Raw genomic sequence first — 16,618 nt, 5'->3', positions numbered from 1 at the left:
TCCGCTATTAAAAATAAAAATAGATATTCGCTGTACTCATTACTTTTTCTACTAACATAAAACTTTTCAAATGAAATGCTGCAAATAATTGCAGCAAATGTTGTCATTTGTCAGCTCAGTCCGCTTTTTCTGTTTCTCAGCGCTCATTGCATTGCTTTTAGCTGAATTCGTCCCGAGGCGCTATTAATAATTTCCTAAATGTACAAAGTGGAATGCAATTAAAAAGACGGTTTAAATTTTTTTTTGGAAATATAATTCGAAATTTCAAAAAGCTTTTATTGAAACCAAATATGGATAAAAATAAATTGAAATAAGATAAAAATAAAAATTTAAATTTAAAGAAGATTAGATGGAAAAAAATAAATTTAAATAATATAAAAATAAAAATTTAAATAAGATTTAAATTAAAATTAAAATGAAGTGGAATAATTCAAATATATAAATAGGAAATATTGATGCTAATTAAAAAAAATTAAAATTAATTTTTTTGTGAAGCCGGAGTCCAAAAAATATTTGCACTAAGTTGAAATATTAATTTTAAATTTCAATATTACAAAAAAAATGCAAGATATAAAATGTGAAGAAATTTTTAAAACATATTTTATAATAAATTTACTTTAATTTTTTTTAAAAATGTATAAAAATAATTTGTACACAAACGAAATTATATTTATATTTGAAGTTCTATTAGATTTTTACTTACTTTATAAAAAAAAAATATTTTGTGATAAGTTATAATTTTATTTTTAAATTAAAATAAATTAACTGAGTAAATAAAAAAATATAAATTTACATTAAAAAGTATACTAAATTTGTTTATGTAAACATCAATTGAAAATTTAAGAAAATTAAATCTATCAACAAATTGAAAAAAGAATTAAACTTAAGTTAATCCAATAAATCAAATATATTAAAAAAAATTAATTTACGAATATATTAATTTAATCCTAACTTATCCTGTGGAAATTACATATTGTGGTATCTCAATTTGACAAAAATAATATCTATTTTATACCTTTCTTTTCAAATTTCCTCTTACACCACTAGAAATCATTACTTTTGCATTTAGAAAAGAGATACCAAATTTAAAATGAAATATATAAATCAAAAATATGTTGGTTTGATCACAGGTGTCAAAAGATTTTCGATTAAAAAAAGAAAATGCGAAAATATATAAATGTCATAAAAATGAATGTGAAAAATTTGTAAATTTCTATAAACCGGCATGAACCAGCTATGTTTAGCAACTATCTGCACTTTTTTCACTAAAACATACAAAAAATAATTTTGTTTCCAATCAACGCCACACGAAAGTCTAAAGTATTAATTTTTTATGTTTCACGTTGCGTTTATTTGAGTCGTTATGGATAGGCATAAAATACGTCCCGCAAAGATTTATACAATTCTGCTAAAGACAGCTTAAAAAACCACACCCGAGGTGCAAACTTTACAATCCTCATTGGACACTTCCGCATAACTACCGACTGCCATACTAAATCACACAGACACCCCAGTGAAACGGCGCCACTTCGTATTGACAAACTGCTAAGCGCACGCTTGTATTTAGCCAACTCGTGGCGTTGATTGCTGGCGTTAATGCTACTTTTTTAGTATAATAAAGCGCACAGCGGGAAATACGCTTAATATCCCAAGCGACTTTGTTTGTCCAAGCGAAAAATGCAAACATCTTAAAAATAAATATACCAACGCCAACAATGTGCTCATGTATTTATGTGTGATTGTTTTTGTAAATCTAACTAAAGCAACAACAACGACAAAAACGACATAAGCGCACTAACTAACGCTGTTAAATCACTGCACGCAGCGGAAATCAAGCAAAACCTTAACTGTGACAGCAACAGCTCACTAGCTAACCAACTATGTCAACGCACACACACATATATATTTACTTATATATAGTTGCACTTTCACTCGCTCGCCCAATCACAACTCATGCTTATTGCTATGCAGCTCATGTCACACGTATTAAAAGCGCAGAGTAATCATACGCCCTGTTGAGCCAAGTACACCTTCAGAGGTCGTTGGTGCAACTACAGCAAATACATAGTTATTTTTGTTATGTGATTAGTAATGTGTTAGCGTTAGTGGTAGATAGCGAACAATTTGTGGTGTTATAAAAAGTTGGAAAGTGCGCGTTCAATGAACAAGCATATTTTAATCCGAAAATAAATTTACATAATTTCTGAGCGCATGAAAATATATATTTACATGTACCATTTTTATAAAATCTTGAAATCTAAATCGGTGCAATTCCGAAAATTTAAAAAAGTTTTTTTAAAGAGATAGACATATATTTTTCTATTAAAATTTTTCAATAATTGGATTTATTGGTCCCGAAAAAAAAGGCAATCCCGAAAAATCGGGATCCCTAAAATTTTATTATTAAATCTTAACGTTACAAAACCATCGAAATTTTTTAAAAAATATGTAAAATTATTTTATGCTTTGCCAAATTTTTAATGCCGAGTATTTCATACCGAATATCAGTTTAAAAACATTTATTTAGAGTTTAGACTCGAGATCAAATATCAGTAGAAATAAATATAATTTATTTAACTGCAACAGTTGTCAATTTACGGATCTCTAAAGTTTTGCATTTCGGTACTCAAATAAAAGACATTTAGTGCAGCAAAACGCTCGCATAAGTGGAAACCTCTACTTTTAAGTAACGTTATTCAACATATGTTAAGCTGAGTTTTCAGCTTCGAAGTCCGATTAAGAACACGCTTAAAGGTATATGCTAACAAAATTATGTCCAAAGTTGTTTTTCTTACATTTATATCCTCTTCATAAAACTTCATTAATCCCATGAGGGAGATTTAAAGTTGAAAGCAAGCAATTTGCTCACTTATATTCGAAATAAAAAGCAAAAAATAATGATGTCTACGCATTTAGATTTCAGTAGCAAAATGAAAAAATATGGGTTATACTTACTTATAATTGTAACCATACCAACAAAAACTTTGAACGTTTTTTAAAATTGCAGACAAAAAATAAATTATGGAAATGACGTTGCTCAGTGAAAAAGGGTGGATGTTTATTTAAGGCAAATGTGAGAAGAATATGCGCATAAATAAAGATCGAGTTAGGATAAAATACACATGTAAGTGTGAGTAATTGTATTTACATATGCGGAAAATTTTCACATATTTTAGGTAAACAAATTTTGCTGAGGCTTTTGAACACTCGCACTTGTGTATAGGCAATAGAGAAAAACAACAGCTAATAATATTAAAAAACAAGAGAAAACGTTAAACGAAAAACATTGCGCCGAAACTTTAATACCCTTCACAAATATAAAAGATGCCTTACAAGAACTGGATTTTGATTGTTCAGTTTGTATGGCAGCTATATTATTTAGTAGACAGACAGACGGAGATGATCAAATCGACTAATCTTGTCACGATAATCATTTATATATATGATTTATAGAGTCTCTGAAGGTTCCTATAATATACCTCATGCTCACACATTACTCTATATAGTGAAGCGACAAACGAGTCGCCAAAAATTCCGCGCTCTCTCTCAAATTGATAATTTTTTTCTCCTTCAAGTGTAGTCAATTTATCAATACAACGCCAGAAAAGCGCCATAAACTATGTAATAACGGAAACATATTTATTGTGCACAAAATGCAACAACAACAAATACGATCATATCTATAATACAGCAATGCAGTAGCATATTGTTGCCAAATGGATTGAAGTTGGTGAGAGTAAGCGCAGATGAGGTAGATATGAGAAGAGAAGATGTGGTAAAAATGGCAACAATACAGCGAGTTATTGTTGTACAATACCACGTATGGCTGGCAGGAAATGCACTTAAAGAAGATGGTACTCGAATTTGAGCAAACACTTGTCGAAGTGACAGCTGTGAGAAATGAGTGTTCAAGGGGAAACTATGAAAAAGAGCAAGTGGTAAATAATAAGAAAAATTATGTTGTTCACAACACTTCAATATTGTGAGAAAGGAAATGGAAGTAAGACATTATCACGTGTGGAGTGCAGTGATGAGGTTGAACCTACAAATGGAGGCTTTGAATGGTATTTGTTTAGAAAATGTGTCATATGAGTCATTGTGCATTATTATTCTATAAATCGTGATAAATAGTTGGTAAAACGTTTAAAATTCTGAAAGTTTAGAAAGTTTACCATTTCCAAATTCCGGTGTGGTTCCGAAATAATCCTGAAGACCGAAAGTCATAAAATTTCGAAATCCGTATCTCATGTATTATACTAAATGTGATCAAGAATTGTTCAATATTTAATTGATAAAGTATATAAGCCCCGATGTAGTCGGAGCAGAATCCTGTAGTCCATGCATTATATAAAATTCGGTTAAAAATTGCATAGAAGAATTTTAAGAAATATATTTTAACAGAAAAAAATTTCCAAAAACCCGATATAGTCCCGAAAAAATTTCGTAGTTCATAAAAATAGTCTGATGAAAAGATGTTTAAAACCCATACATATTTTCATAAAAGTATTCTAAAAATTAAGGTAATAGATTCGAAAATCCCGATGTTGTCCCGAAATAATATCGTACCTCTAAAAAAAATTAAGCACAATATATTTACTAAAGCACTCTTAAATATTATCTTAAACGTATTCCAGAAATTTATAAGTTTAAACCATCGACCGAGTAATCCCGAAATAGTTCCGTTACACAAAGTAACTAAGAACTTTAGAATAAGTGATAAAAAAAATGTATAAGTGTTTGATTTGAATATCCCGATTTTGTAGACTTCAAAAGTCTGAGTTATTAAGAAGCACTCAAACATTTTTAAAACTCTCCTTCATTTAATAAAAAAATTAATAAAAAAAAGTAAATCTTAAAATCCCAATAGGAATAATCCTGTGACCCATATTTTAAAAATATCTTAAATATTTACATAAAATATTCTTAAGTGTGAATTTACAAAAATCCCGATTTAATCCCGAAATAATCCTGCAGCTCACACATAAAATGTGCCCAAAAAGCATTAAATTATGTTCACAAAAATTCCCGAAAATGTGGCTAAAATTTTAAAGTCTTGATTTAGTCCCGAAAAGCCCATATCTAGAAGCTAAACACGCATTTTATAAGTTACTGATTTCGGTTTTTAGTTTCTTACAGAAAATATGTTTAAAGTTTTCTCTCTTAAATCTTTTTTCTAACGAAGTTCCAATAAAGTTTTCATATCTTAACACTCAGCGGATAATTAATGCATCATTAGCACGCCAGTAGGGCACAAGTTTCAAGAGAGTGTCAAGGTAAAAGGGGCGGACAAAACAAATTAATTAAGAAATCTGGGTCGAAGTGATAATTTGTTTAACAGATGTAGCAGTATATATTTACTTAAATGGATATAAGATGAAAAGACATTCTCTATCTCTATAAATATATGAAAGTATAAAATAAAAGAGGACGGTCAAATCAAAGAAAATTGTCTGTAACAGTGACAAAGAAAGTTAAGGGAAAACTACAAAACAAAAAAAAAACTTTATCGAAAATGCTTGTACTTTCTTTACCACTTGCCTTCCAAATATCTTTTTAATGCTTTTGTAAACTTTCTTGGCATAAAGAAAGCCACAACCGATAAAGACATCAACCTCTCTTCCGCCGTTCATCACCTTGTACAACAACCGCAATCCTTTTATGATTTGCTTCCACTTTCCATGCTGTCAATGACGTTAACAAGCTAAATTAATTAAATAAAATATTTCTCGCCCACAATGCATTTACTAACAAGTCAGCTATGGAGCCCGGCTCAGCGGCGCTGCTTGCAATTCAGCTGAATTCAATTTCGCTCAACCGTTTTCTACACTTGTGTCTGGCACGAGCACCTTGTAAGCTGTACTATATTTTATGCACCGCATGTCGGTAGTACCGCTTTTGTCCTTTCTTTTAGCGTCACGCGGTGCGCGTCCATCTTATCACTTCATTGTCTGCACTTTCTATCCACAGTACGCTTTTGACTTTCCTTTTATTCTCACGCAATCCTTTGGAGAGCACTCATTGACACCAACAAATTACACCAAGCATGACTAATGAGCACATCAATGACATGGTGATATACTTACATACTTGTATTTATATATGAGGGTTAAATGTAGGGTTTGCTGATAAAAAATGACTTTTCAAGTGTTTTGATTTGCTTCGCCTTTGTTCGGGTTCAAAGTGCGCATCCCTTTCCGATTTTCTTCAACGGCTGCCGCATTTCCCAGAAATTTTCTCAAGCTAATAATTTAGTCTGCCTTATCTTCTACAATTTGCAAGTCAGTGGAGTTCACACTCAGCGCTTTGTGTGTATATTTTCACTTCACTACGTGTAAGCCGTTTTTGTTTGTATGTGACTCATACCTTCTCTTAGTCTGATTACCTTCTTCGCTCCTCCATTCACTGATTCACAAAGAACGGCTTGTTTCTACCTCCTCTCTCTTTCCTACACCCATCCACACTTACAACTCTCATCTTTTAGCTACTTTGTTGCTTAATTCCTAACCTCTGCTCGATAAGGTTCGATTCTTTATTACTTTACCTCTCTTCGCTGTTAGAGTTTCGGTTCTTCATTCGCATAATCCAGCAGTGTTTGCTTTACATGTTCTTTCTACCGCTCATATCCTTCACTGCACCCTCTCTTGTTTACTTTACTTCTCTTATCACTTGTTTCCTGATTCGACTCGCCGCTTCTCACGTATTTACGTTTATGGGACATGGTCTGCATACTACTTTACCTACCTTTATAATAATAACTGTGTCGACTCGTCTTGATTTCTACAAATTTATTTGCTTCGTACGTTATTGGCATTTAGAATAGCGTTGGCTTGTATTTATTATACCCTTCTTATCTATTTACTGTGAATTCAGCAAAATTTCTTTACGGTATTCTGTCGTCGTAAGTTCTGAGTGTGTTCTTAATTGCTTTATCGGCCTTCTTCAGCCCTGCTTGCGCTGCCCAGTAAGTTTTTGAGTGTTCTTGTACTACCATTTTACCCCTACCAACGGCCAGCTTTTGTCATCATTTATAACTTAAATAGTTTGATGTTATAACTCCCTGACCTTAACATTAAGCCCTCTTAAGCTCGCCTTTTGTTTCCATTTTCGCTTTGCACATATTTTCTTATCAATTTCACATATTACTATACCTTGACTCATGCACCGTCTTCCATTTACCTTAACTAATTTATATGCTAAGCACATATCTAACTTCTTGTAATCAAATATTTTTTCTTATCTTTTGTATATTTGACGTAACATCAAAGCTAACATCACTCACATAATCACAGTTATATTTGTCGTCAGCTGACTTTTTTTCTGCTCAGAGACTCTGTGACTCACGACAAACTTTAAGGTTTGTTTGTATTATCTTTCGAATTTCTTACACTAACCATAATTAATCACTAAAGATCACAAAGGTCAAAGGATTAAAATTAGATAGTTCAAGTTTATAACTTCCGCTCTCCCAAATCACAATTAACCCCCTCTTTGTTTTGCGATTTAGTAGTTTCTTTAATTCCCGTAAGGCCAACCAATCTCTCTCCGAAAGAACAGCTACTACATAGAACGCGGGTTCAAGTCCGAGACTTAGAGGAGCTTGGTTTTTTGGTGTAGTACAAGGGTTTGCGGGAGGGAAAGGTTTGGGTGGTAGAAGGTTACGGAAAAGATTGCTAACGAAGTGGTTACAAAAGTGTGTTGCTGTAATCTCGAAGAGCAATGCCTAAACTTTCTTAAAAATGTCAAATTAAAAATACTCTCGAGTTCAAATCATACAAAACTCCGCTGACTCTTAATATGGGACGTGAAATCATTTCGGAAAGGCACAATTCCTCTCAAATTTACAAGCAATCAGCTTCGGTTCTACAAGTCTGCCTTAGATGAACTTACTCACTGAACTCGCAATCTGAATGTAACAACAGCACTTTCTCCACAGGTAGTCTGAGTTTCCTTTAATGGGTTTTAAATTTTTTCCTATACTTCATTTTCTCCAGAAGTGTCTAGGTACTTTTATATCAAATCAGAAACTTTATTGCTTTTAGACTTAATGAGCTCTGGCTCTACAAATCTACCTCAGAAGAACTTACAGCAAGTTCGAAGAGTAGTTCACGTGAAACACTTCTTCCACAAAAATCTGAGTTTACCGTTCAGGGTTTTTAATATTTTTTTATTCCCATTATCCCTGAAATGCTGTTATTTATTTATTCTAAGTAAGAAACTTCATTGTTCCATAACTTTTTGACTTAATGTCGATGTATTTGCTAGTCTTTCGTCTAGTCTATTTCGATTGCAGTTTATCATTTTACTTGTCTTTATTATAGTTTTAAATGCACTTCATTACTGAAAGTCTATATGTTATTCCCTTGAGCAGAGTTATCTCAACACGTTACCCATTCATCCATCATTTTTACGCCCTTTGTTATTTTGCCATTTACAGTCATTAAAAAGTTGGTAGTTTTCATTTCTCGTCGATTTTGTATTCCATTGTTCATCTGAACATACATATACGAATGTATATCCTGAGCTTGGAAGTATCCGGACAGGAAATCGAAAGATGCAGTATGAGAGACGAATAATTCTGCATTAAAATTGAAAAGTTCGGAAGCAAAGTGGACTTTTAAAGATATAAACTCAACTAGACTTTCGGCGTTTCGAATAGGAGGACTGAGATGATTTCGTAGAGATTAATCAAAGGTTCGAATTCTTCACCTAAAACAAGTGGAATACCTTAGTTTACCCTAAAGTAAATTTGGTTCACAAAATATAGCTTTTACGGATAGATTTCTTGAAGCAACGTTTATGCTATTGCAAAAAAGTTGAGTAAGAATAGCAGAGACAACGTTTTTTGGCAAACCACACGAGGTTTTATATTCTACACAGACATCATCGTATATTTAATTGACAAATTCGTTACCTCCATCGAGCATAGATGCTTAAAATACCTTATTGTCAATCGTTAGTAGTTCAAAAAAATAGATTGCCTCTAGGGACCTTCTTCTCTTCTATGTCATAAATTACTTTCCTGAGATGCGATTTCAATAGTTATAGCAAGAGAGAGGATTATATTTGACTTGGCCGAAAACTTTTTAATCTATCGAACATTTGGAAATATTTTCGGAAACCACTTTAAGCTTAAATTTCGATTATACTCGTCGCGAGTTCTGTAGTCCATCTAACTTGAATGTCCAAGTTACTAAATTAGACCTAGATAATGAATTCTTACAAAACTGCTAAACTTCAATCTAATAAAATAAACGCGGGTAACTAGATTTGGTGGCACATAAGCAAATACGTCTGCTAAAAGAAAATAGTATTTCGCGACAACTCAAGGTGGATAGTAAAAAACGCTCAATGTCCGTCTGCGGTTAATTATTTTTATTACAAGGTCTCGTCAACAGTTTGTTGGATAACTTCTACCAAAGAAGAAGAATGATGATGTAAAATATACTATATAAAGTCCGTTGGGTTAGAGGCCTGTGAGTAGAGATGAGTAGGGAGTGTGAGTCCGACACCTGGGTCTCACTGTTTTTTATAGATAAGGCAAGTAGTTCAATTTTTGATGACAGTTCATTGACTTATTGAAAAATTTAGGGAAAGGGAGGTGCTCGGGGAAAAAAAATCGTTCTGTAGAGCAAATTATTATGAGATCTTGCAACAGAACCGACATCGACGCCCAAAATTCCCTAGTGTATAACCTCGCGAAACATTACCTACGGGGGTTTCGATTTGCGAGTTTGCTGTCGATACGCGAAAGCCAACAAACTTTGGCTGATTATGATTAATCACGCAGTTGATTTGAGAAGGAAAAGTTCTTCTCGCCCACATACACAGAGGCATCCGCACGAGCAGCAAAGTTATAGTTTAAAGCGAGATACAATGAAAGCTTTAACGCGCTGCCAATTACGACTGCACCTGCTCCTCTCACAGAACGCCAACGCACTTTGGTCGCGTGAATGCTTTCATTTTGCTGCAACTATAAATAAAAAACTAATTTGCGCTGAGCGTTTAAGCGTCCAAGAGCGAGTAAGTGCAGTATACGCGGATTATATCCTTTGGATATTTCTATGCATATATGTGTGTGCGTAGTAGTTAAGCGCTTTAAATGGGTAAAATAATTTATAGAATTCGGTAATGCTGTTGTTCATAAGTCTAATTTTAGACGCGAAAATCCCATTTTGCTTTCATACAAGTAAATATTTATTCCATTATTTTCAATAAAGTAAAGCTTTTGTTTTGACAAGGCAAAAATGTATATTAAAAATAACTTTTAGCTTTTATATCGACATTAAGTTGGAAGTAAATGCGCACACTAAACAGCATATTTAATGGCGTTTGGGGAAAACGTGTACCTAACGGTTGAAAGGGAATATCTTACAGCTTTAATAAAAGGAGTAAGGAGTTAAGCACTTAAAGCGACGCAACGAAAGTTATTATTTATAGTAAATAAATAATAAAGTGATTTAGACTGGAATCGAAAAACATGGCAAAAGACAAAACTGTAAAATTAGTGCTAAGGCGGGTACATAGTAAATCAGCAAGCAGTGAAAACATAGAGAATCACGGATAAGGACAATGTAACAAATTTAGTAGACTTGCTTCAAATGTTTTCTGGGTATTTTGGAATTGTTCTCTTGCTACTCCCCGTCACTGTTTTCTACATCAATACTATGCACCTAGCTTAAGGAATTTTGCTTGGAAACAGTTATTGAAGACTTTTGTTAAAGGTCACTTAAAGTTAATGAAAAAGTTGCGATTTCTTTTAAGCTACATAAAGTTAACGAAGGCTTACAGCACCATAAATATAAAACAATTTAAGCCCTAAAATAACCTTATTGAGTTTACCAAAACACAAGAGGTTTAAAAAATATTTTTCTCGCAGAATAAAAAAATAATATGTCTAAAGGTTTATAACATCTCCATATTATAATAATATTATTTATATGAGATGTAAATATCTCTAAGAAACTGTGTTACGATGGGAATATGAGGTTATAATAAAAGTGTTTTAGTCTTTTTTGGAGCATATGAAGAGCTTTCAGGAGTTTCAAAGATAAAATTATATGCTAGTTATTAGTTTCAACCCCCAGGATTAGTATAAGCTGACAGAAAGTCCTACCATACTGTCAGATTACAATTTTACCCAGAAAAATAGCGATACTATAGTAATAATTTATATACCCATAAAATTTTTTATTGATATATTCAAGCGAAGATTCTTTGGAGCTAAAACGAGTGCAATCGAAAAAAGGAAGCAAAAAATGCAAATCTACAGTTTCCTGGAAAGCTACATTCGTGTCATATTTTAGAAAAAAGGTGACCCCCTATAAAATAAAAAAAAAATTACAAAATGAAGCTAAATAAGAAAACCTTCCAGCAAGTATTCTAAAGGAAAATTAAAAATTGTTTACAATACGTAAGGACCTATAAAAAGCCTTTTTGGAAGTATTTCAAAAGTATTTATTTTAAAAATATTTCGGGGCAGTGTTGCCACTTATCGAAAAATGTTAAACTGTGTAAATAAATGTGATGGGTATAAATTCAAGTTCATTGGATAGTATATGGTGTCTGCCTCAGATTAAGAAATATTTTGGAACAGTGTTGCCACTTTTCTAAATATGTTAAACTGTACAACAAAAAAGTAAAACTCAAGAACAAATTACATTAAATAAAGAGTTCCGTATGAAAGATAGAAAAATATTGTCGAAAGTTTTGGAATAAAGTTGCCATCCTCCAAAAAAAATAAAATTTTGAAATATATTAAAAATATATGTCAAACCTGTCGAGCTTGAGAAAGCTTTTTCAAAATAATTACATAGAAAAACCTACAAATAGATTTGGCAGTCAGAGTCGGAGAAATAAAGTTGTGCAAATCATTACAAATTATGTTGGAATAAAGTTGCCACCTACCACAAAAATTAAAAGTTAAAAAAATTTTTTTAAATATATGTGTAACCTGTAGAGTTTAAGAGAGCTTTCTGCAAAAATAGGAAAAGTCATAATATAACAAAACTTTCCAACATAGTTGCCCTTTATCGAACAAGGTAAACATTTTCAAAATATTATAAAATATCTGTCAAATAATAAGAGTTTAAAAAGCTATTCGGAAATAGCTGCTTTTATGTCGGCTAAATATATATGTATACATGTAAAGTCAGAAAACCACTTTTTAAGGCAAACCTCATATATGGTATATATGCATATGTATGTCTGTCTGTATTTTCCAAACAACCACCTATTAATGACTGTCCTTAAGCTAAATTTAGCCACTAAAATGTATTAATTTGTGCTCATTAAAATATTACTAATGTCGAGTGGATTAGGCGAGTTAAGCCCAAAGCAAATGTTTTAGCAAGTAATTGGTAGAAATGTGTGCTGAAATTATAGTTAGTATGTGTATATGTGTATATATCTATGTGTAAGCATAGATATACATATGTTGAGATATATATACTTATGAATGTATAATTACTTATGCGTAAATAAATGTATCACGAAAAATATCGTACCCTTGTTCACTTAACATTTTTTAATACATAATTATTTTCCTGTTTATTGAGATTACAAAAAAAAAAACATTTAATTGAAATAAACATGTTTTTTACATAATTGTTTACACTATTTGAATCATTTGAGTTTATTTTTGTGCAGATTTTTTCAAATATTATCCGAAAGAAGCAAATATACATTTATGTTGTTCGTTATTTAAATCACGGCGTGTTTACCTACATATGCTAAATATATATTTTATAATTTATTTTTAAATTTTTTGCGATATACTCTACTTTCTGTCTTTCCGCAATAACGGCATAATTGCGTTTTTATGGTGCAACCATATTTTTTTATTTTACTAAAATGCCATGTAAATACGCATAGTTTTTGATTGGGTATTAATTAAATAATTCCATTATTTGAATGGTAATCATTAATTAAGCTGTTTTTTAAAAACTAAAATTTAATAAGATTGCTGTGCATTTTTTTTATCAAATATAATTACACTATCATTTAATAAAGTTTTTTAGAGAATTAAGTGCAGTACTTAAGTAATTCATTAAAATTAAATTAGCCTTAGTTAATGCAAAGTTATTAGAAAAACGTGTTTAAATTTTCTAAACAAATAACGTATTATGCTAATGTCAATTAGGGAACGTGACTTTGTTAAAACGATTAAATGAGCCTGAATGTAGACAACATTTGATTGTAATTGCGGTGGTTTTGAAGGCCAAAAATATGTATATGACTTAATATAGTTTGGTATTTTATACAAAGAAAACAAAGAAAAAAATTTCATAAAATAATAGCAATATTTTTTCTCAATTATTTGTTGATGGTGGTGAATAGTTATTTCACTTTGTTTTATAACATTTAATGAACAATAAACTAATTGCACTAATACCGATTGAGGTATGTGAATTCTCTTAAAAGAGCCTAAATATAGGCAAAGTTTGATTGCAATTATTGAACTATGGTTTTGAAACCTAAAAATATATTGCTGACTAAATACCTAATGCCAATGAGTACAAAAGCGAAGATGCTGGGATATTTCAGCAAAGAAACAACTGAATTTTTTGGTAATTTAGGAAAATAAATTTTTATTATGGTTGGCGAGAAGGTTAAGCCATATATTTTACTAATAGGAATTTAGTACTTCAGACACACGATTTCGCGAAAACAACTAAAACAGTATGCAACGTTTTGGGATTATTCCAATTTTTGAACGTTTTTGGGATAAGAAGTAATGTGAGTTGAACTTTTGATATATTTCCCACTCATAGTATAAGTTTCCTAATTGGTCTTATGTAGTTTAGGTATGCGACTTCGCTAAAATGGCCCAAATGTAGGCAACGCTTTATGATTTTTACAATTTTTGCATGTTTTCTGGAAAATTAAGGTGGGTATAATTTTTAAACAAATTTAACAAGTATTAAAAAAAAAAAAAAAGGTTTGTAATTTTTATTCTTTTCAATATCTCTAATTTTTACTCATTTTTATTTTAAAAAGTATTAAGAGGTCTAATTTTTATGTTATGCTTAAATAAGTTTATTTCTGTCCGAAAGTTTCCAAGATAAAAATTTAATATGTGCAAGTGAAATTTTTAATTTGTCTAAATTGCCAAAATATTTCTTTTTTTTATATTTGACAGCAAGCGTAGCGCATACACAACGCCATTTGCTTGCCGTGCTTCACAATCAGGCAGCCTTTAAGCCACCAAAGTTGTATATTCGGTACAAGTATAATGCTCTCCACATAAACTCATGCATAAATACAAACCATTTTACAGGTGCTCCATTAATAATATTTTTTTATCAATATTATTTATTTCTGTTTAACTTAATGCCAACCAAGGTTAATCCACTTAGATGATGAGCTTTTATAAATAACTTTCTGTTATATATTGTGCTAGTCAGGCACAGCCAAAAAAGGCATAGCGCGAAATTGAGGTAAAGTTAAATGAAAAATTGAGACTTTTGCAGTCATATACAAGTTGTTTTTAACTGTATGTAAGTTTATGTATATATATATAAGTATGTAGGAATGTACAACTGTAGCCAGCAAAGTAAATCCACTCGCGCAGCTAAGCTTATTATATCATTTGGCTCAGTTATTGCAGTCATTCTTCTTTCCTCGCCGCTTACATATGAACACTTGCAAAGAAATTTATACAAATAATTATATGTATATGTATGTACAACACAATTTCCCCCAACTTGTATTGACAGCAACGTGCAGCCAGGCGGCAGGCCAACAAAAACACGCTTTCGTTTTTATATATACAGAGCATGAGCACTTTGTAAATATATTTATATACACAACGGTATATATACACATTAATGTATAAATATTTATCATACACAATTGTGTTTGTATGTGTCCTTGCTGTACATATTTAGTTTCAGTATCCGCTCTCATTTGCCACACTTTTGCACTCACCTGTCATGCGGCTCTTTATCCTTTTCCCGCTCATGTTGCGTATCCGCCAGCGCGACCGTCGTTTCGTTGTCATTTTTCTTATCCTTCGGCTTGGTGTTGCCACTGCCGACATTCGTGCTATGTCCTTGCGCATAGTTGGCGATTTCTGTGCTGCCGCCACTTCTGGCGGCGTGTTTATCCTTGTTCTCAGTCATGCTGCTAGATGCTTAAGTTGTTTGTTTCTTATTGTTGTTTGTGTATTCAAGGTGCTGTTTTTGATTTTTATGTACCTTTTTTGTCTAATTACGTTTTATAGACACTAGCCGCACTTGCACAATTTAGCTTCATTTAATTAGTTGCGCTGTTGTGCTTATATAATCACTTCAATAATTCGCAATCGCTCTTCGAACTGACATTGCGTGTGTTTGTTGCGTCCTATATTTGTTGTAGATTTATGGTTGGTACACCCACTCACACACTTTTTGTACCTTTTATGCCTTTACTGCTGTTAGTAATTTATTATGTGTATGCCTTTGGTTTGCCGGTGCGTATGAGCGCCACGCTTCTGTGCTTTTCAATGGTTTTCGGAAATTTCCGACTTTGTCACTTTTATCGATGAGCTTCTCAAAAATTACTAACTGGTTTTAACAAATAATCCATAATTTATTACTTTAATGAATTTTACTCAATTTTTATTTGTTTAAATTATTTTTTTAATCCCAAAATTTAATATTTTAAAATAATTTTTTTTTATTCTCTCATTGTGCAAAATAAATTAAATATATATATATATATATATATTTATTTTTATTTTAGTAAAATATACTTTGTAAAACATAAAGGTATTTTAGAAATTTGAAAATATTTTAACAATTTCAAATTTTGTTTTCCTTAATAAAAATGTTCACCTAAATTATATATTGAATTTTGTACTCTAAATTTATTACGGCAATTTCTTCTTTAACAAATAATAGTCAAATTAAATTTTTTTATTTTTATATATAATAAATTTTTTTTGTATGAACGCGATTTGTCAATTTTTTTAAATTGAAGCTTCAAGGTATGCCAAGGCTCCTGTAAAAAAAAATGTATGACTTTTTATAATTAAAATAGTATTATTACTATTTAATAACGTTTTATAATACATTCATATATTCATTATATTATTACATATTTTATATATATATTATTTTATATTTTATAATAAAATTAAATTTAAAATTAAAATATAAAACTAAAATTAACATTAAAACTAAAATTAATATTAAAATTAAAATCATAATTAAATCAAAACCAAATAAAAATCAAGATTAAAATTAAAATCGAAATCAAAAACAAATCAAAATTAAATTACAATTATAATTAAAATTTAAATTTAAATTTAAATTAAAATAAAATTTAAAATAAAAACTCAAAAAATATATTCATTATTATTGTGCAAAGAATCCCTTTCAGCGCTTTCACATCAATGTAATCATTCACTCCCACCTCGAGCTTCTCTCACACACACTTTTTCAATTACAAATTGATTTTGCCCTGTGCAAAAGGTCACACCTTTCGCATTTATTTGCTCGTTCCGTTGCTTTTAACCGGTTCACCGCAGGCATTAGCACTGCCTGTGCCCCACGCCAAGGTCACGGTGATAAAAGTTCATTAAAAGTGTTTGCTTTTAATTAATCTTCTTTGAGTTCAACGGAGTGCATTTTATTATATT

At 31.2% G+C, this 16,618-nt stretch overlaps 1 protein-coding gene across 1 annotated transcript in view; it reads right to left on the bottom strand.

Moving 5' to 3' along the window:
• The window catches only part of LOC138857396 (uncharacterized), a 99,016-nt gene extending 83,370 nt beyond the window's left edge, over window positions 1–15,646 (bottom strand). The window contains exon 1 of the mRNA XM_070109893.1: window positions 14,926–15,646. Coding sequence (XP_069965994.1) covers window positions 14,926–15,119 — 194 coding nt within the window. The 5' untranslated portion in view covers window positions 15,120–15,646. The remainder of the gene's footprint in view (window positions 1–14,925) is intronic.
• Window positions 15,647–16,618: the final 972 nt, after the last annotated feature.

This window comes from Bactrocera oleae, chromosome 5 (assembly GCF_042242935.1).
Source record: "Bactrocera oleae isolate idBacOlea1 chromosome 5, idBacOlea1, whole genome shotgun sequence".
NCBI lineage: Eukaryota > Metazoa > Arthropoda > Insecta > Diptera > Tephritidae > Bactrocera > Bactrocera oleae.
Note: the sequence above shows the minus strand (reverse complement) of the source record. Positions and strands in the feature narration are given on the sequence as shown.